This window comes from Carassius gibelio, chromosome B1 (genome assembly GCF_023724105.1).
Source record: "Carassius gibelio isolate Cgi1373 ecotype wild population from Czech Republic chromosome B1, carGib1.2-hapl.c, whole genome shotgun sequence".
NCBI lineage: Eukaryota > Metazoa > Chordata > Actinopteri > Cypriniformes > Cyprinidae > Carassius > Carassius gibelio.
The window spans coordinates 32,147,957-32,168,006 of record NC_068396.1 but is presented as its reverse complement, the minus strand read 5'-3'; the positions used below and the strand labels follow the sequence as shown (position 1 = coordinate 32,168,006).

The 20,050-nt window shown below is 38.7% G+C and overlaps 2 protein-coding genes across 3 annotated transcripts; one reads left to right on the top strand and one right to left on the bottom strand.

The window, feature by feature from the left end:
* Positions 1 to 86: 86 nt before the first annotated feature.
* LOC127949512 (B-cell receptor CD22-like) lies at positions 87 to 11,650 on the bottom strand. Of its 2 annotated transcripts, XM_052546910.1 has the most exons (11): positions 11,525 to 11,649; positions 11,153 to 11,207; positions 10,539 to 10,858; positions 2,122 to 2,385; positions 1,800 to 1,931; positions 1,318 to 1,443; positions 962 to 1,219; positions 774 to 873; positions 636 to 693; positions 478 to 549; positions 87 to 401 (listed from the first exon to the last, which is right to left on the bottom strand). In XM_052546910.1, the coding sequence occupies exons 4-11, from the start codon at positions 2,345 to 2,347 to the stop codon at positions 339 to 341; spliced, it is 1,035 nt and encodes a 344-aa protein (XP_052402870.1). In that variant the 5' UTR covers positions 2,348 to 2,385; positions 10,539 to 10,858; positions 11,153 to 11,207; positions 11,525 to 11,649; the 3' UTR covers positions 87 to 338. The 2 variants fall into 2 exon arrangements, with proteins under 2 accessions (XP_052402870.1, XP_052402871.1); XM_052546911.1 differs by lacking the exon at positions 1,318 to 1,443 and having other exon boundaries at positions 1,674 to 1,931; positions 11,525 to 11,650.
* A 5,179-nt stretch (positions 11,651 to 16,829) lies between these two features.
* Positions 16,830 to 19,478, top strand: si:ch211-286b5.5 (uncharacterized protein LOC100003596 homolog). Its single transcript, XM_052547016.1, has 3 exons — positions 16,830 to 16,998; positions 17,902 to 18,052; positions 18,823 to 19,478. The coding sequence occupies exons 1-2, from the start codon at positions 16,906 to 16,908 to the stop codon at positions 18,025 to 18,027; spliced, it is 219 nt and encodes a 72-aa protein (XP_052402976.1). The 5' UTR covers positions 16,830 to 16,905; the 3' UTR covers positions 18,028 to 18,052; positions 18,823 to 19,478.
* Positions 19,479 to 20,050: the final 572 nt, after the last annotated feature.

Below are 20,050 nucleotides of genomic sequence, written 5' to 3'. Positions count from 1 at the left end.
TATTTGAAGTTGTTTTACTTACAAACTAAAATATTTCAACTTGCATCAACCAGAACATGACTAAAACATTTGAAATAAAACAACAGTTGAAATGAAAAAACTATTTATTTGGAAGAATAAGAAAATATGCCAAATTATGTGGAATGAACATGAACACTTTGGTTTTGAAAACTTAAAGTAAGTCCACTTTACTTTCAGAAATGTAACAATTAACTAAAGTTGTCAAGTTGAAAATACTTAATATTCAAGGTATGTCAATGTAAAGAGATATCTAAAAGTAAAATAAAATTTTGCATTTTCACAGCACAGCTTTAAAAATGAATGCCAAATTAAAATTGTCAAAAATTATCATATATAGAATCTTCAGGGTGGTCTGTGTTCTCACAGGATCTCTTCATATTCTAGAGAAGAAGTGAACATATTAATAACTAACTAGATCTGATGTTAAATATCCACATGATAAACAGAGGAACTCACATCCAGTGTGTCGTATTCAAAACATCTGGACTTGGGCTCAAGGCTCATGTAGGTGTCCTCAGGAGACTCCAGCTGAGGACACACAATGATGAGAGAATTCATTCTCCCTCCAGAACTGACAGACACAGATGAGAAGATGCATGAGGAGATTTACTCACAGTCTTATTGTGTCCTGATCCTCCAGGATTTTCCTCTTCTGATGGAGTCGCTCGTTTCCTGAGAGAGAAGAAGAAATGAACATGAACACAAACTGACTCTGAATCTTTCTGACAGTACAGACACAGAGTCTCCTTCACCTTCTGATCAAATCCCTGATGAAGACCATCAGAATCGCAGACGTCAAGACAACAGCTGCAGAGATTCCCATTGTGAACATGATCAGAGATGAGCTGCTTTCTTCAGTCATGCAGACGAGAGGAAGAAGAACTGTTACTCTTTACATACAGACAGTGAGCTCATTGAGATCAACAGAGATGATTCTCACCTTTAACAGAAACAGACGCTGATCTCTGAGATCCATGTTGATTCTGAGTCTCACAATAGTAGCGTCCGCTGTGTCTGGAGTTAAAGCTGGAGATGATGAAACTCTGTCCAGATCCAACAGCTGAGCTTTGATTCTCCTTAAACCAGCTGAAGTTCAGAGCAGGAGGGTTTGAGTCACTGCTGCAGATCAGAGTCACTGAATCTCCCTCCACTATTTCAGCAGATGAATTAAGGGTCACCACAACATCTCTTGGAGCATCTGAAACAGAAAGAATGAAATGTCTCATCAGTGAACAATAATAAAACACACTCAAACTAGAGGATCTGTTCTCAGTTCTTGCACCAGCGTTCACTCACACTTCACATTCATCATCACATTGTCAGAGTCTGTTACTCCGTATTTATTTCCGGATCTGCACTTGTATTCTCCACTGTGATCAGATCTGATGTTTGAGATGTTATAGATTCTTCCAGATCCTACAAACATTCCTTTCTTAAACCAGCTGAAGTTCAGAGCAGGAGGGTTTGAGTCACTGCTGCAGATCAGAGTCACTGAATCTCCCTCCACTATTTCAGCAGATCCATTTAGGGTCACCACAACATCTCTTGGAGCATCTAAAACAGAAAGAATGAAATGTCTCATTAGCGAATAATAATAAAACACACTCAAACTAGAGGATCTGTTCTCAGTTATTGTACCAGCGTTCACTCACACTTCACATTCATCATCACATTATCAGAGTCTGTCTCTCCATGTTTATTTCTGGACTTGCACTTGTATTCTCCACTGTGATCAGAGCTGGTCTTTGAGATGCTGTAGATTATTCCAGATCCTACAATAACTTCTCCTTTAAACCAGCTGAAGTTCAGAGCAGGAGGGTTTGAGTCACTGCTGCAGATCAGAGTCACTGAATCTCCCTCCACTATTTCACCAGACGGACTGATGGACACGGAGACACTCTTTGGAGGATCTAAACAGACAAAGAAGTAAGCAATGACAACAGTAAAACATACAGTTGTACTCAACTCCAACCACGTTTATTGCTGTTGCTTTGTAAGCATTATTATCAGAAACAGTGAAACAAACTGAAGATTGTTGATTTGCCATTTCCTTGTGAATACACATGAGATGTTTTAAAATAAACCTCTCAACTAACTTACATCCAGGTCTAACAGTGATTTCATGAGATGCAGAGTTCAGTCCCTCATGACCGCTTATGGTGCAGGAATATCTGCCTCCATCCTTCAGCTCGACGGACTCCAAAACAAGTATGTTTTCCCCATGGTGTTGACTGTGCAGTTGCCCATCTTTCCTCCAAATGTAGGTTGGTACAGTCATGGAGGGGATGCATGAACCACAGACAAACATAATCAAGTCTCCCTCCATCACAGCATCAGACTCCGTCTTTACCTCCAGGTTCGCATCTGGAGCAGAAAGAAGAAATCTATGCTTAATATGTAACACATTAAAGGTAGAATAAGTTATGTAATCAGATTACTTTAATTACTCAAGTCACTAGTCAAGTAACACACTTGTTGTTTACAAGAAATTATCTTACTGGAGTTACTTTTTAAGATAAGTAACACCAGTTAGTTTGATTTCCTATTTTCTTTCCCCATGTTGAGAGAAATCTGGAGTAAGTGCAGAAACATTGTGTGCACTGTGTAAGAATGCTTGCTCCATTTTGTTACACAAAAACTAATTTCAGTATGACTTTTGCTCTTGACTTGCAAAACAAACTTTTAAAGTAAAAAGCCACAAGCCAAGATCCCAACTAAAGCAAACACTGACCACTACAATGGTGACACACAAATTGTGATTTTCTCGGTTGGTGATTCTGCTTGTTAACATCAGGTGTCATCAATAATGCTCAATCATGACTCAATTAATTTCGTAATTATCTCATTAACTTCAACTCTGCTTCAGTGTTTTACTTTTAACACTGCTTCAGTGTTTATATGAGTCCACAGACTCTACACTCAGAGTGTTAAATTAACACTGGGGATTTTGCTGTGTACTTCTACACATCAGGGTACATTTAATTTCTTCCTTCTCTTATGCCTCAACTTTCTAAAGCATCTATAAATGGCTTACAAAGCAGTGTTGAGTGTGTGTCAAACACCTACAGTATAACCTGGCCAAGTACCTTGCACGCAGTCTGGTGACTTCTGGACTGAGCTCTTTTGATGATAAACCTAAGAGTTATTGTGCTTGGAGATCATCTTTTAAAAGTGCCATTGTGGACCTTGACCTCAGGCCAGAGGAATAGTTAGACATCAAATATCTCGGAAGAGATTCATCAGAGAAGGTACAAAGAATAAAACCAGTTAATTTTAGGTAGCCACATGCAGGTCTACAAATGGCTTGAGAGAGATTAGAAGAAATGTGTGGCTCTGCAGAAGCAATTAATAGAGCTCTCTTCTTCAAATTGGAAAGTTTCCTAGAATTAAAGATAAAGAGCCATATAGGTTGCGTGATCTTGGAGACTTGCTTGCCGAGCTATCTTCCTTGGGTTGTCCTATATTGACACCGCTCATGGAGTGAGTCCTATCATTGGGAAACTTTCTTACAATATCCAAGAGAAATGGATATCTTATGGCTCCAAGTACAAGAAAGTGCATTCTGTGGCATTTCCACCATTCTCTGTGTTTGCTAATTTAACTAGTTCAGAACCTAAAGCAAGAACAGATCTATTTTTTCTGCAGTACCTCAACAAAAGAGAGACAGACAAGATAGATACAGGTAAGCTTCTATAACTGTTCATAAAACTCAAGTGGATACATCTGAGAGAAGAGATGCAACTGCCAGGATAAGATCTGTTGATCCTTGTCGATACTGTCTCATCCATGATATGTATCATCCTCTGTAAAAATGCAGAGGCTTCAGAGAGAAAAACCTTGAAGATCGTAAACAGTTTCTTAAGGAACATTCAGTGTGCTTTAGGTGCTGCTCCTCAGTAGTTCAAATGGCAAAAAAAACTGTAAAGCTGTAATTCAGTTTATTTAATGTGGCAGTGGCCATCACATTTCAGCACTACACCCTGGTCCAGCAACCTGGAAGAAAAATGTCTTTCCTGTCTCAGAGGATGGCGGGGAGGAAACTGACCCAACTACTCAGGAGGTAACATCAAAATGTACTGAAGTTTGTGGATCTGGAATGAGTTCTAGAGCATGTTCTAAGATTTGTTTGTGTATCCTGTGAGTAACAAGAAGGAATCCAAAAGAAGGTATGCCATTTTGGATGAGCAGAGCAACTGATCACTAGCAAGAACATAATTCTTTGATAAGTTTCAAATCAAAGGTTCTTCTTTTCCATACTCACTGAAGACATGTGCTGGACTGAAAGAGACATCAGGAAGGAGAGCAATGTAAGCCTTCATCTTCCTATACTGTTAAAGTGCTACCAGATTCCTAACATTCGTTCTGAAATTCCCACCCCGACATAGCATGCCATTTCAGTCGTCTCAGGGATATTGCACATGAAATACCAGCCCTTGATAGAGACCTCATTAGGGTCCACAAGGTCCACCAACAGATTAATGGACCGCACAACACTCCATTTGCTCAAAAGTTAGATCTTGGGTGGGTTGTCATTGGAGATGTTTGTCTTGGAGGTGCTAATCAACCTACTCATGTAGATGTTTTTAAGACTTTTTCATACTTGAAAGTGGACGTCCCCAGCTTCTTCCACCCTTGTGAGTCAGCTTCATGTAAAAGAGTACTATGGCAGTAAAATTCAGTTTCAAGACCATCTCACATTGAATGGCACAAATGCACTAGTTAGGGCAATTCCTTTTCATTCGTACATCTAGAGATCATAAGCTTGACCATAAGCTTGATCAGTGGATAATGAAAGGTTTCTTCACTTAATTGACAAAGAGGTCTATCAAGATGAATGTACTGACTGGGTGGCTCCTTTACCATTTCAAGTTCCTTAAAGAAGGCTCCAAAATAATAGGGCATATGCTTACAACCGTCTTCCTTCACTTCATGGCACCTTGGACAAATGTCCTCAGATGAAAGCACATATTTTTGAGTTTATAGAGAACATGTTTGCTAATGAACATGCAAAAATTGCTCCCCCTCTTAAGAAGGACCAGAAGGAGTGTTGGTATCTGCCTTTGTTTGGGGTTTATCATCTGAAGAAACCAAACAAGATCTAAGAACAAGAACAAGATCTGTGTAGTCTTTGACTCTAGTGCACCTTATGATGGAGTCTCTATGAATTATGTCCTACTTAAGGGGCCAGATCTCAAAAACAGCCTCCTGGGATTGTGGCTATAACTGCCGACATTCAACATATGTTCCACTGCTTTTTAGTCAGAAAAGATCACAGAGATTACCTGCGCTTTTTGTGGTACCAAAACAATGACCCAGGTAAAGAAATAGTGGAATACAGAATGCATGTTTGTACCAATGTAAAAACTTTCATAGTCACAGGAAGAAGGAGGCGATAACCGGAGAATGTGCAAATGAAACTTTGTTAATAAAATAAACACAAAACAGTGCGACAGCCCCTCATGGACGACTTCTGCACACAAACAAAACCAACACACAAAATGAAGTCCAGGCCTGTTCCTCTCTCATCCTTCATTGTCATTACTCCTCTTTTATCCTTCCAGAGCTCCTCCGCGGGACTCGAGATCGGTGAGTGGCACAGGTGTCGCTATTTTTCCAGTTACTCCGCCGGCCTCGACCCATTCCAACGGCTCTCGGCAACGCCCCACCCGTCACAGTGTTCATGTGTCCGGCAATAGTCCTTCCCCCACTATTACCAGAGTTTGTTGAATGTGACTTCTTTGTTGAAGATGCTTTGAAGTCCTTTCCTTCTGAAGCAGCAGCAATTCAAGTCCTCAAACAAACTGCTTGCAGTAGAGAATCTTAGGCTACATAAGATAATTTCTAATCAACTTGCAGTGATTGAGGCATTTCACCCAGAATTACGTGTTGTGGACATCAAAAATGTTGACCTCTTCGTGGAAGATACTCCAGTGTAGCGTAGCCTAGGAGTGTCCTGGCACATAGCATCAGATACCTTTACCTTCCAGGCTGTTGATGGCAAGAAGTCATTTACCTGGCAAGGTTTACTGTCAACAGTAAACAGCCTATATGATCCCTTTGGTTTCATTGCTCCTATTACCATCAATGGCATGTTGTTGCTTAAGGAACTCTCTGCACAGGCTGAAGACTGGGATTCCCCATTACCAGATGACATGAAGCCAGAATGGATACGATGGAGGAACTCCATACAGCGTACTCATTCATCTTTCAGAATCAGAATCAGAATCAGAATGAGCTTTATTGCCAGGTATGTACACATACGAGGAATTTGTTTTCGTGACAGAAGCTCCGCAGTACAACAGAATGACAGCGACAGAACATAAAACACATAATAAAGAATAAAAAATACAAATAAGTAGAGAGTGAATAACAATATACAAATGACAATTGTAGGCAAGTATATTACAAAATGAAGTTATGTATGTACATATATATTGTGTGCAAAATTTAAGTGTATACTAAGTATGTGTGTTAGATAAATAAGTGTGTGTGTATATAAATATAAAGTGTAGTGTGTCCGCCGTTATTATAAGCTGTTCATAAGATGGATTGCCTGAGGGAAGAAACTGGTCCTGTGTCTGGTCGTTCTAGTGCTCAGTGCTCTGTAGCGTCGACCAGATGGCAACAGTTCAAAGAGGGAGTGTGCTGGATGTGAGGGGTCCAGAGTGATTTTGACAGCCCTTTTTCTCACTCTGGATAAGTACAGTTCTTGAATAGAAGGGAGGATTGTACCAATGATTCGCTCAGCAGTCCGGACTACCCTCTGTAGTCTTCTGAGGTCAGATTTAGAAGCTGAGCTGAACCAGACAGTTACTGAAGTGCAGAGGATGGATTCAATGATGGTGGAGTAGAACTGTTTCAGCAGCTCCTGTGGCAGGTTAAACTTCCTCAGCTGGCGGAGAAAGTACAACCTCTGCTGGGCCTTTTTCACGATGGAGTCAATGTGAATGTCCCACTTCAGGTCCTGAGAGATAGAGGTGCCCAGGAACCTGAATGACTCCACTGCAGTCACAGTGCTGTTCATGATGGTGAGTGGGGGGAGTGCAGGGGGGTCTCTCCTGAAGTCCACGATCATCTCCACTGTTTTGAGGGTGTTAAGCTCCAGGTTGTTGAGACTGCACCAGACAGCCAGCTCTTTTACCTCCTGTCTGTAAGCAGACTCGTCACCGTCCTGAATGAGGCCGATGAGTGTGGTGTCATCTGCAAACTTCAGGAGCTTGACAGAGGGGTCCTTAGACGTGCAATCATTAGTGTACAGGGAGAAGAGCAGTGGGGAGAGAACACAGCCCTGGGGAGCTCCAGTGCTGATTGTACGGGTGCTGGATGTGTATTTTCCCAGCGTCACTAGCTGCTGCCTGTCTGTCAGGAAGCTGTTGATCCACTGACAGACGGAGGTGGGCACGGAGAGCTGATTTAGTTTGGGCAGGAGGAGGTTTGGGATGATCGTGTTGAAGGCCGAGCTGAAGTCCACAAACAGGATCCTCACATAAGTCCCCGGTCTGTCTAGGTGTTGCAGAACATAATGCAGTCCAATGTTTACTGCATCGTCCACAGACCTGTTTGCTCTGTAGGCAAACTGAAGAGGATCCAGCAAGGGCCCAGTGATGTCCTTCAGGTGGCCCAGCACCAGTTTTTCAAATGACTTCATGACTACAGACGTTAGAGCCACAGGCCTGTAGTCATTTAGTCCTGTAATTTTGGGTTTCTTAGGGATGGGGATGATGGTGGAACGTTTGAGGCATGAAGGGACTTCGCACAGCTCCAGCGATCTGTTGAAGATCTGTGTGAAGATGGGGGCCAGCTGGTCAGCACAGGATTTCAGACAGGCTGGTGTAACACAATCTGGACCTGGTGCTTTTTTCCTTTTCTGCTTCCGGAAGACCTGGCGCACCGCATCCTCGCTGATCTGAATTGCAGGTGTGGGGGAGAGGGGGGATGCAGGAGGTGAGAATGGTGAGAGTGCTTGATTGGAGAGGTGTTCAGGATGGGTTGCAGGAGCTGTTAATGGTGTGAACGGTAGTTTGGAGAGGCATTCAGGGCTGGTTGCAGGAGTTGTGAAGGGTGTGAATGGTTGTGTGGGGAGGCGTTCAGGGCAGGTGATGGGTGTTCTTTCAAACCTGCAGTTCCCTACATCAGAGCTCCAGTCAAGGGATATATTTGCAGATGCATCTGTGAAAGCTGTAGCAGCTGTAGCTTATCTGAGATACACATCTCAAAAGGGTCAAACAGATCTTGTCTTTGTGTTGGAAAGACAAAGTTGGCACAACAGTCAGATCTCACTGTTCCAAGACTGGAACTGTGTGCTGCAGTTCTCACAGTTGAGACAGAAGAAATTGGCTTGCAGTTCAACAGCATTCATTTCTTCACTGACAGTAAGATTGTCTTGGATGTATTCACAACCAAACAAGACGTTTTTATGTATATGTGAATAACAGAATCCAAAGCATTCTTCAGTCATCGACTCCGAATCAGTGGAAGTATGTTCCATCGGATGGCAATCTTGCAGATCATGGGTCTAGATTTGTAGCAGCTGATCTTCTTAATAGCACAACATGGCTTACAGGGCCAGACTTCCTTTTGAACTCTCCACTCTTTCATTCATTGTCTCAGGAAAGCTATGACCTTGTTGATTCTGCATTGGTGCATTCTGCATTCTGCATTGATGTCTAACCGCAATACCAAATCAATCAAGCCACATCTCACAGTCATTCTCACATTCTGCTAAAGAACTAGGATGTAGTGGATGGCATCTTTGTAGTAAGAATCCCACAGGAGATGACTTGGAAAATAAATATTTTGGACAAGATGGCATCGTGAGTATCTTTCCACTCTTCAGAATATGCAGAAGTGGCAAGACAAGAAGCCTTGTCTCAAGGAAGGAGACATTGTATTGATGAAAGATTGCCAAGCTAAGCAAAATCAGTAGCCTATGGCCATTGTTGCTAACACGTTAGTGAAGATGGCCTTGTAAGGAAAGTTGAATTGAAGCTCATTAGAGAAGGTGTGCAGAAAACCTTCTTACGTCCAATATCGGAAATGGTTTTGCTTTACTCAACCCTAAAACATTTCAGTAAGCCAAAGATTAAAGTGGGGTGTTAATGAACCCCAGACGGGGAGTGTGTTGGACTTAATATTTTGATTCATGACTTTTATTTTGATTTTGATTTTTAAAAATCTATGGGCTATGAATTGAATTTCCTCCTAGTCCTCCACCCGGACTTCTTTAAGAGGAAGTAGGCCAGTAGTTTGGTGTTCACTGCAAAAATAGGGTGATTATTCATTCCTTTAAAAAAAATAGAAAAAGAAGAAAGTTTTCATATGGCCATATATTATTGTAAAATGTAATAAAATATTGAGTATAATTCATTAAACATGCCTTCAGGTTATTTAAATGTAATTAAACCAATAAAATTAAATTCAGCAAAATTTAAATGTAAAACTTGGAATTTGAGGGAAAAACTACATTTGAGAAAAAAAAATAATATATTTCTTTTTTTTCTTTTTTTTTTTAAACTATATATTGTATGATTTCAAATTATCAGATTTAAAGCTGCAGTTGGTAACTTTTGACGTTCTAGCGGTTAATAAACAGAACTGCTTGCGTCTTGTGGAAGAACATCGTAGCCGGAACTACCTCTCTCTGTTTATGTCTATGAAGAATCACAAAGGTACTGGGTTACTCCGCCGCGGTACCCCCGAAGCAATCTAAAATAGTCAGAATATAAACACTTATTATAGGTGCACCCTAGTGATTCAGGACAAGTTAAAAACACGGTTTGGAAAATGGATTCATGGTGTACTCACTTATTATATACATTTTGTATACTTTGAACACAAAAAAAAGTTATGGACCGCAGATCTGATTGGTTGTTTCTTACCGGGAGCGGTGTATTTCTGCAAATGACAATAGGACACTGGGAGGAGCCAGAGGAGCTTGATTTATTCACAGATTATCTGTCTCATATTCTACTGTCAGGACATTATGACAGGTTTCACAAATATGTAAATATGAAAATACATTTTTTACAAAAGTTACCAACTGCAGCTTTAATTTTTGATTACAATTAAATTTAACCATTAGAATTCTAAATAGAAAAAAAAGGTAATCCAGGTAAATTTATTATAATCCAGAAAACTTCTAAATTCCAGGAAAACAGAAGTGCAAAAGTGTATAAATTGTAGTAAACATATGCTTAACTGCTTAAATAATTATTAGGGGTCCTTGGAAACTGTTCTCCCCTGTGAAAATGTTTGAGAACTGCTGCTATAGTGCATGATATGCCATGCAATGTAAATTACTTTGGATATGGACATCTGCCCAAGGAATCGAAGTAAATATAAAGATAAAGAAATGTAAAGATTTAAACATTGTTAATTCTGAAAAAAGTCACATAATTTAGCTTTAAGCAACCCAATGATTAGTGGTTGATTCTGTATAATTGGTTAAATTCCAGTTCTTACACTGAAATCTTAAAGGTCTTTATTCACACCTATCATCTATCTGGCTCTCCACTCACCTGTTACTTCTAGCTGGATTCCCTGATTGTTTGTCCAAGTTTGTCCGGAAGTAGTGTTGAGCACAAACCGGAAGATGCCGGCGTCACTCTCCCTCACGTTCCTCAGCAGCAGTTTCCAGCGGCAGGCTGCACAAACTCCACACGGCCTACAAACGCAGGGTCCTGAGAAACCCTGACCCTCTCCCCCGACGATCTCTCAAAGAGCCATTCGGCTGAGCTCACCTGCTCGTTTGGAGAAGTGTGTTTGCAGGGTATGAGCACCATCGACTGCTGGACCACACACATTTTGCTGACGATATGAGTCACGTCATACTGAACACCTGCAATACACATATAAATGCATGCATGCAAGCCTGCTTGGAGACGCACTAAAAATCAAGGTACTTAATTAGGTTCGATGAAGAACCTTAAAACTCTTAAAAACAAAGTGCACACTGCAAGTACTGAAAGCTGTAATCTGTGACCGTTTGACCTCAACTGAAGTGACACAGGATGCTGCTTTAAGAGAAGTTGTTGTATGCAAATGTGCTGCCAGTAAAGAAACTTTGTTTTCTGCTTATCGGAAAACAGCCTTCGGTAAAGACTGGTGTTCATTATGTTACCACATAATATACCTTTTGCCATCAGAGAGATCCAGATGAAGGATAGAAGCAGTATAGCTGGACACACCTTTAAGACATGAGATTTATCCATCAAAAACCTCAATAAATCAAATATCTGATTTATCTGTCTTCAGACACTGAATACTATGACAAGTAAATTAAATGTATCCCATAGTTATTTTTCCATAACCTTTTACAGAAGCATGTAATAAAAGCATGTTTGCAGCCTTGTTTTTATCATTGCTTGACTTAAACTGACCATAAATGACCAGACTGTTCATTAGTTACAACTATACGTCTTGTGCCAAAATACAGTGCAGTGCAGTAAGCAATCAGTCATCTCAGTAGTTTCAACCTAACGTGATTTAAAATGAAATATATTACCATGATACCGTTGCCTTCTAATGACGAACATAAAAACAGCCTGTAGAAGTGAAGACAACGACTCGTGAGACAAGATACCAGAATAAAATGTCCTCTTTCTAAAAAAAACTGTTGACCACACTTGTCTTAGGTGGAGTCGTAACTACAGGAAATACTGTAGCTCTGAAGGCGCCAAATGTGAACCTGGAGAACAAAAGTAAATCACTGGGTATGGGTCAAAATTATAAATTTTTCTTTTATCGCGAAAATCATGAGGACATCAAGTAAAGATCATGTTCCATGAACTTTGCTACCGTAAATATATCAAAACTTAATTTTTGATTAGTAATATGCATTGCTAAGAACTTCATTTTAACAACTTCAAAGGCGATTTTTTTCAGTATTTAGATTTTTTTGCACCTTCAGATTCCAGATTTTCAAATAGTTGTATCTCAGCCAAATATTGTCTGATCCTAATAAACCAAACAATGGAAAGCATATTTATTCAACTTTCAGATTATTTATAAATCTCAATTTCGAAAAATCAACACTTAAGACACTTAAGGTTGACACTTAAATGTCATTATTAGTATAGCTTTACCATGCATAATTCCCCACACTGTTTTTGGAACATGAACATGAGTAAACTTCATCAGATGGAAATGATAAAAGAGCCATGTGTACACTACAATACCTTACACTCTCAGAGGGAAAAAAGTACAAAAGCTGTCACTGGGGTGCTACCTTTTCAAAAGCTACACATTTGTACCATATTTACCAATAACGGGGGCATATTAGTAACTCAAAGGTAGATATTAGCACCAAAATGGTACATTTCAGTGACTTTTAAAAAAGTACCACCCCAGTGACCGCTCTTGTATGTCACAATGTCATATTTTATGTTCCTGGAACATGATTCAATTTTCACGAGATTATGAAAGATGTATAGGCTAATAATAACACTCTTCCTGTTTTTATGACTTGTTTCTCACTTGTATACTTGTGAAAGTAATGTTACATGGTTTTACAGAGTGTTAACAGGGTTACTGTCTAGTTTGTGACACTGCACGTGTTAAAGCCCTCACACGAGCACAGCATGTGCTAAACCTGCGGGGTTTAAAACATCTGGAGCTCACATCTGCTCTTTCAACACATGGATCCCCAGATGAAGGGCTGAATAGGAAAGTTATCATTAGTTACCTTTGCAGTAACTAATGATGAACGGGCACTTTGAAGAGACGTGTGTCTGTAAGTTACTCACAGTGGACTGACTTAAAGGGATAGTTCACTCAAAAATTCATATTCTGTCATCGTTTACACATTTCCACAAACTGTTCCAAACCTGTAATATATTTTTTTTTTCTGTTGAACATAAAAGAAGATACTTTGAAGAATGCTGGTAACCAAACAGTTTCTGCTCCCCATATGCATAAATCCCCCCTAAAATTATGATTAAAAACCATGCTGTGTATTGCAAATAACAATGTTTCATACTTTAAATTATTGTGTAAGTAGTAAAACAACACAAATGGGGCAAAACTGCGTTTTATGTTTAGAAAGATTTTTAGTCTCCCCCTTCCTTGCTTCACAGTGCTCTGGTCTAAATGCCTGCTTTGAGAGAGACGTCAATAGTTGAGGAGCTCCAGGAAGTAAGGCTGTCAAGGATATTTTATTCACTGAAAAAACAGCCTGTGGCAAAAGTAGCCCAACTCCATGGTAAAACCGTGGACTTGACAACATTGTGATGGATAGTTATCAAGCCTCTTATTAAGAAACCAAAACTAGAACTGGCAAATTATAGGCCTATTTCAAATCTTCCATGTATGTAAAACATTTTAGAAAAAGTTGTGTCTGCTCAATTGAGCACCTTCCTGCACAAAAATGATCTGTATGAAGAATTTCACCATAGCCCCACCATAGCACAGAAACTGCACTTGTTAAAATTACAAATGACCTGCTTCTTGCGTCAGATCAAGGCTGCATCTCATTTCTAGTCTTACTTGATCTTAGTGCTGTGTTCAACACCATGGATCATGACATACTAATAGATTGATTACAAAACTATACAGGTATTCAAGGGCAGGCTCTAGGATGGTTTAGATCCTATCCGTCCGATAGCTACCAATTTGTTTATTTAAATGGGGAGTCATCTCATTTATCACCAGTAAAATATGGAGTGCCACAAGGATCCGTCATAGGTCCCCTTCTATTTTCAATATACATGTTGCCCCTTGGTAATATTATTAGAAAATACGGGTTTAGTTTCCACTGTTATGCTGATGATACTCAGCTATATATCTCAACGAGACCAGATGAAACTTCCCAATTATCTAAGCTAACAGAGTGTGTTAAAAATGTAAAAGATTGGATGACAAATAATTTTCTCCAATTAAATTCAGATAAGACAGAGATACTAATTATTGGACCAAAAAAAACACTACACAGAATCTTGTAGATTACAATCTGCAACTAGACGGATGTACTGTTACTTCCTCTACAGTCAGAAATCTGGGTGTTATATTAGACAGCAATTTGTCTTTTGAAAATCATATTTCCAATGTTAAAAAACTGCATTCTTCCATCTTAGAAACATTGCCAAGCTACGAAACATGTTATCTGTTTCTGATGCAGAAAAGCTAGTTCATGCATTCATAACCTCTAGACTGGACTATTGTAATGCACTTCTAGGTGGTTGTCCTGCTTCTTCAATAAACAAGCTACAGGTAGTCAAAAATGCAGCAGCTAAAGTCCTTATCAGGTCAAGAAAATATGATCATATTACCCCAATTTTACAGTCTCTGCTCTGGCTACCTATTAAGTTCCGTATCAGTTACAAATTATCATTACTTAGCTATAAGGCCCTAAATGGTTTAGCTCCAGCGTACCTAACTAGCCTTCTACCACGCTACAACCCATCACGCACCCTAAGGTCACAAAACGCTGGACTTTTGGTAGTTCCTAGGATAGCAAAGTCCACTAAACGAGGTAGAGCTTTCTCACATTTGGCTCCCAAACTCTGGAATAGCCTTCCTGATAATGTTCGGGGTTCAGACACACTCTCTCTGTTTAAATCTAGACTAAAAAAACATCTCTTTCGCCAAGCATTCGAATAATGTATCTCTTAAATTGTGAGTATAGTTGTATCTGATCAAATGTGCATTCTTATTCTCCCGAACAGATCCAGAACACCTGAGAATAGATGATACTGACCCCTCAGAGGACCCCAGATGATCATGCTAGCCCTGAAAAAAAACAGAACTGACAAATATTGCTACAAGTGTGACTGCATCATATAAAAATTATTAATTATTAATAATATGAATAATATTAATCGTCTGGCTGACTGCGTCTTGTATTAATTTTTCAAAAAATCCTGTCATACGTGCACAAACGGAATTTTCTGTAAAGTCGCTTTGAAACGATTTTTATTTTAAAAAGCGCTATACAAAAAACTTTAATTGAACAAAAATTTAATTGAATTGAATTGAATAGTAATGTCTACAACGGACACGAGCGCTGTCACGGTGCGACCACAACAGCTTGACGTTGTCTAATTTGGCAATGGCCTCCCTGCTGCACTAATAGTAGTATTCATCTGTATATACAAGCCCTCACAAGTACAATTTTAGCTGGATTATTTGTGTCCCGACTCCCTTTCAAAAATTGCTCTAGAAATGTTATGTTTATTGCCCCCCCTACCTTTTAGACTGCCTTTTCGGAGAGCCAAATTAGCTCCGGAGCAGTGTCTAACCAGCAAAACTAGAACTGACCGTAGACATTGATTGGCCAGATGGATTGAAAACGCCATCACCCGCCATGATTTAAAACACCATTTAAAGATACTGTAAACATTGTATCAACTTATTTGGCAAATATTGAGAATGGCGACAAATATCCAGACGCTGAAGTGCAGGGACTTGTAGCAAATGTAGCATTACCAGTTTAGTTGGAGATTCTTAATTGTCCTTTCCATTCTTTCAGTCGCTTTACGTATACGTTGACATTTCACATCCATTATTGTGAACCACTTCAGGAATGTTGAATTTGTTATTTGTTGAAATCTACAGGATTTCTGTGAGACGTGTGTGTCTTGTTCTTTAACGTTCCGCCTGAAAACAAAGATACCATGCCGTTGTTTACAACTGTGATGACGGGCACGTAGGATCAACTAAATGTTGGATTTTCAAAAGTATGTGGAAATATTTAAAGCATGATGATGAATGACACAAACTGTGATTGGTTGTTGGACATATCATTCAATGGGCGGGCATTGGCCAATGAAAGACGCGAGACTGGTGCGAATGCAACCCTTTAAATGGTTCTGGGAAATGGTTCGGGCAAAATCGTCCCAGTACTGTACATTCAGTTCTGGAACTAAAGCAGTGCGAAAGGCCCTGATGATTTTGTTTTCTCTGCTATGGAAGTAACTGAGGACCAGCAGCTGTTTAGTTGCCCACATTCTTCAAAGTATCTTCTTCTGTGTTCAACAGTAGCAAAAACTTTATGCAAGGTGAATTATGACAGAATTTTTTTTTTTGGATGAACCATACCTTTAAAGTGACAGGCACATCCATGCTACGAAAGGGATAGGCCTAAAGTTTTGATAAAATTTGGATAGTCTGTTAATATGATATTCCATATATTATCAGAGCTTGATATACACAATTGTTATATTTTTAAAGAGATTAATTGATAGATTATAATTAATGATAGACCGCATTTATTAATTTATCATTATATAAGTTACATTTATACATAATAAATAATCATTTACAAATTTGAAATTACTTTAGATAATTATTTTATATGTATTTTATTATAATTATAATAATTGTATTATAATAATATAATCTATTTTATTTTAATATAAAATATTATAATTTTATATTGCAATTATTTTTTATTTAGAAACAATTAGGAAATAAATTACCTAATAATGTAGTCCTAATTTGAGCAAATGAATAAGATAGGTAAATTATTCAATAATTCATCCCATTCAGGTCACAACTGCAGAGCAGTCAAAAAGACAAATAATAATTAATAATAATTATAAATAATCAAATTTAAAATATCGATATTAATGTGTTCTGTTGCAAGTTTGCATATTTGAGCATGTTTTCTCATGGTTTATTGTTGAGTCCCTCAATGTTTATGTGTTTCCTTTTGTTGACCTCGTGACCTTACGACTCGTGAATGAGTGTCCCTTATTTTGTCTTGCTGAAGGTGGGAACCCTACTGTAGGGCGATAGAAAATACAGTTTTTATAGTATAAAAACTATTACGCCTATGTCCCCACGAGGACAGCTGTCCAGACTCTGCGTGTGCGCGCGCGCGTGTGTGTGTGTGCGCGCGCGCGCGAGTGTGAAACTTCCGCAAACTCTCTTCGGAGTCCGTCAGTCATCATGTCCAACAATAACGCGAGCAGCAGCAGTGTGGCTGTGGCGCAGAGAGCCGTCAAACAGCTCAGACTAGAGGCCAAAATACGACGAATTAACGTACGTATGCCAGCTTCAACAATAAATGTGAAAGAGTTTTGGATTTTGAGAGTTTTTGGATGAGTTTAACCTGTTTGATTCACTGCTAGTGCTAACGCTAACCGACAAAACCATTTAAACGAGTTGAGGTAAATGTAAAGGTAACGTAAATAACATTTTTGACGTCGGAGATGCTTTTAAGTTGTTTTAGACGAGGTTTTTAAACTACCAGAAGAGTATTTAGGCTTAAAATTTAGACAACCTTTAGAAGTTGTTTCTCTTGCTCATTAATAATGTAAATCTATGTAAACGGACGCTCTGTGAGTGATGGTGTCAGATTGCAATACTATTGTACTTCAGTGTGTATTATGTTACTTTGAAGAATACAATTGTAAATATAAACTTTTTTTGTTGTTTTTGTTGTTTTTGTGTGCATTAATTATGGTGACCCAGCCTAAAGACCCCCATATGAAAATGCCTCTTTTTTTTTCAATAATAATACTGTGCAGTAAATTTCACTATTAGTGCAATTTTTCCCAATGTTATTTTGTCAAAGTAGTGTTAACCTAGCTTTTCAGTTACTGTTACTTTTTACATCCTATAAATTCATCATGCCACTGTTGTATGAAATAAACATATTTACATTTGTTTAATGCTCAGAAGCAATCAGTGAACTCATAGAAAAGCTTATTATAACCATAAATGTAGGGCAAGGTACTAATAGGTAAAAAAAAAAAAAAGTTTAACAAAAGGCTTTTGAAATGTTATGTTTAAATGTGCAAATTATGTATTCGCTAAATACATTTCCAGAACAGAATCCTGATCATTAGATAAGGCAAGGTTCAGAATTCTTGTTTTGAAACCCTCTATAAAAAAATAGAATAAATATAGTTTAACATGTTGTCTTAATTGTAACTTCTGTAGGTTTCTCAAGCTGCCACAGACCTGAAGAACTTCTGCCTGCAGAACGCCCATAAAGACCCGCTGCTGGTGGGTGTGCCGTCCAGCGACAACCCCTTCCGCCCGCCCAAGTCCTGCGGTCTCCTCTGAACATCTGCTGTCCGATCACATACAGGTTACAACAGCCTTCTGTCCTTCTAAAGCACCCTACGTGCATTCAGTCAATGCATACGCAATCAAAATGTATCAGGCCATCAAAGATGTAGATGAGTTTGTTTCTTCATCAGATCTGGAGAAATGTAGCATTGCATCACTTGCTCATCAATGGATCCTCTTGCAGTGAATGGGTGCCGTCTGAATGAGAGTCCAAACAACGAATAAACAATCACAATAATCCACAAGCGAAAAACAAACCTATCAAGACATTTTTGCCTTCAAACTGTTGCTTCTGGCAAAAATGTGTCTGCATAAACCATAATATTTTTTCCTCCAGTGAAAAGTAATCTTGCCTGAATCAGGAGAGAAATATGCACAGATCAAGTACCATTCACAAGCACTTCTAAATAAGTGGGTGGATTTTCTTGTGAGCGGACAACAGCGGATGGACAGCGGATTTTACTTGATAAATCATCATCATGGATTATGGACTTATATATGCCTTTTAGGTGGATTACGAACATGCAATTTTCACTTCACAAGACATTAACTGATGGACTGGAGTGCTGTGGATAACTTGTGGATTATTGTGATGTGTTTATCAGCTGTTTGGACTCTCATTCTGACGGCACCCATTCACTGCAGAGGATCCATTGGTGAGCAAGTGATGTAATGCTACATTTTTCCAAACTTGTTTCCAAGAACAAACTCCCCTACATATTTGGTGGCCTACATTTTTGAACTACTCCTTTAAATGTACTAATATCTATATTATATCTGTTATTTCAGAGCTGGTGAAGCGTTTCAGATGATGTGGCTGTCTTCTGCTGTGTGTTTCTACCTTTACACTACTCCATAAAGACCTCCTGGAGCACTACACACACACAAACACTACTTAGCGTAGCAAAAAAAGAAATATTTCTTCTGTTCATTATCTTCATATCTGCAGTTGCTGTCTATTTCTATGAACTGTATTATGAGTGATGTTGACTCTGCTGAATTAACACTGTATGGTACAATCAGCTGTAAAACCTAAACTCGTCCCATGTTTTGAAAGCAATTTTATGTACCAAACACTATTTTATTTGTAATGCGTATTTTATAAAACAAAAAGACTTCCTTGAAGATTGTATGAAGTTTTCCCTGGTTTATGTGGAAGGAACGAAAGAATTAAACGATTAGAGAGTTTTTCCTATCAGAAATGACATGCCCTTGTTTTATTATAGTCTTTTACTAATTTATGGCCAGCAGGATTTGGTTTGAAGGTGGTTTGTAAACATGCTTTGTGTCTTCAACAATACACACGTGGGACGTCTTCCTTTATCTGAGGCTTACTTGAGGACTAAAGATCTGATGAGTGTTGAGGAAACCCTGAGCAACCCTTCTTTTCTTGTTTCACTGACTTTATACTAAACTTTTAAAATAAAGTGTTCATTCGTCATTAATTGGTTGTCTTTTGTTGAATGGGCTTTAAAATTCGTCTTTAATATTATAATTGAACTGTTTTGTATCTGATATGGGTGATTTGTGATCTCAGTTTGGTCTTTAACAGTCTATGTGAACTTTCGTTATTAATCTACCTTCTGGGTGAACTTTATTTATTTATTTATTTTATTTTTTGCTCCGGTAAGACATGCTGTATGTAAGTTGTCATATTTGCATATTCATATATATTTAGGAAGTGAATTGGTGTATAAATCCAATTTTGGTAAGTTATTTAATGTTACAAATTTAAGAGTGCACAAAAAAAGGCCAAAAGCCAAGCTTTTCCAAGCAATATTTTTACAACAACTGCCTTTTATTTTATATATTGAAAAAGAAAAGCTGTATATAGCATGAGATGCCAGTGTTTCATGCTGCAGTGATATTCATCATGCTGATGTTACAGTATCTGCAGAGTCTGGGCTTATGGCACACAAACAGGTTTCGATATCCCCGACATCCCATAAGAGAGCTCAGGACTGCTCAGGTAACTGATCACACACACTGGCAGCATGCTGCAGATGATGCACAGATT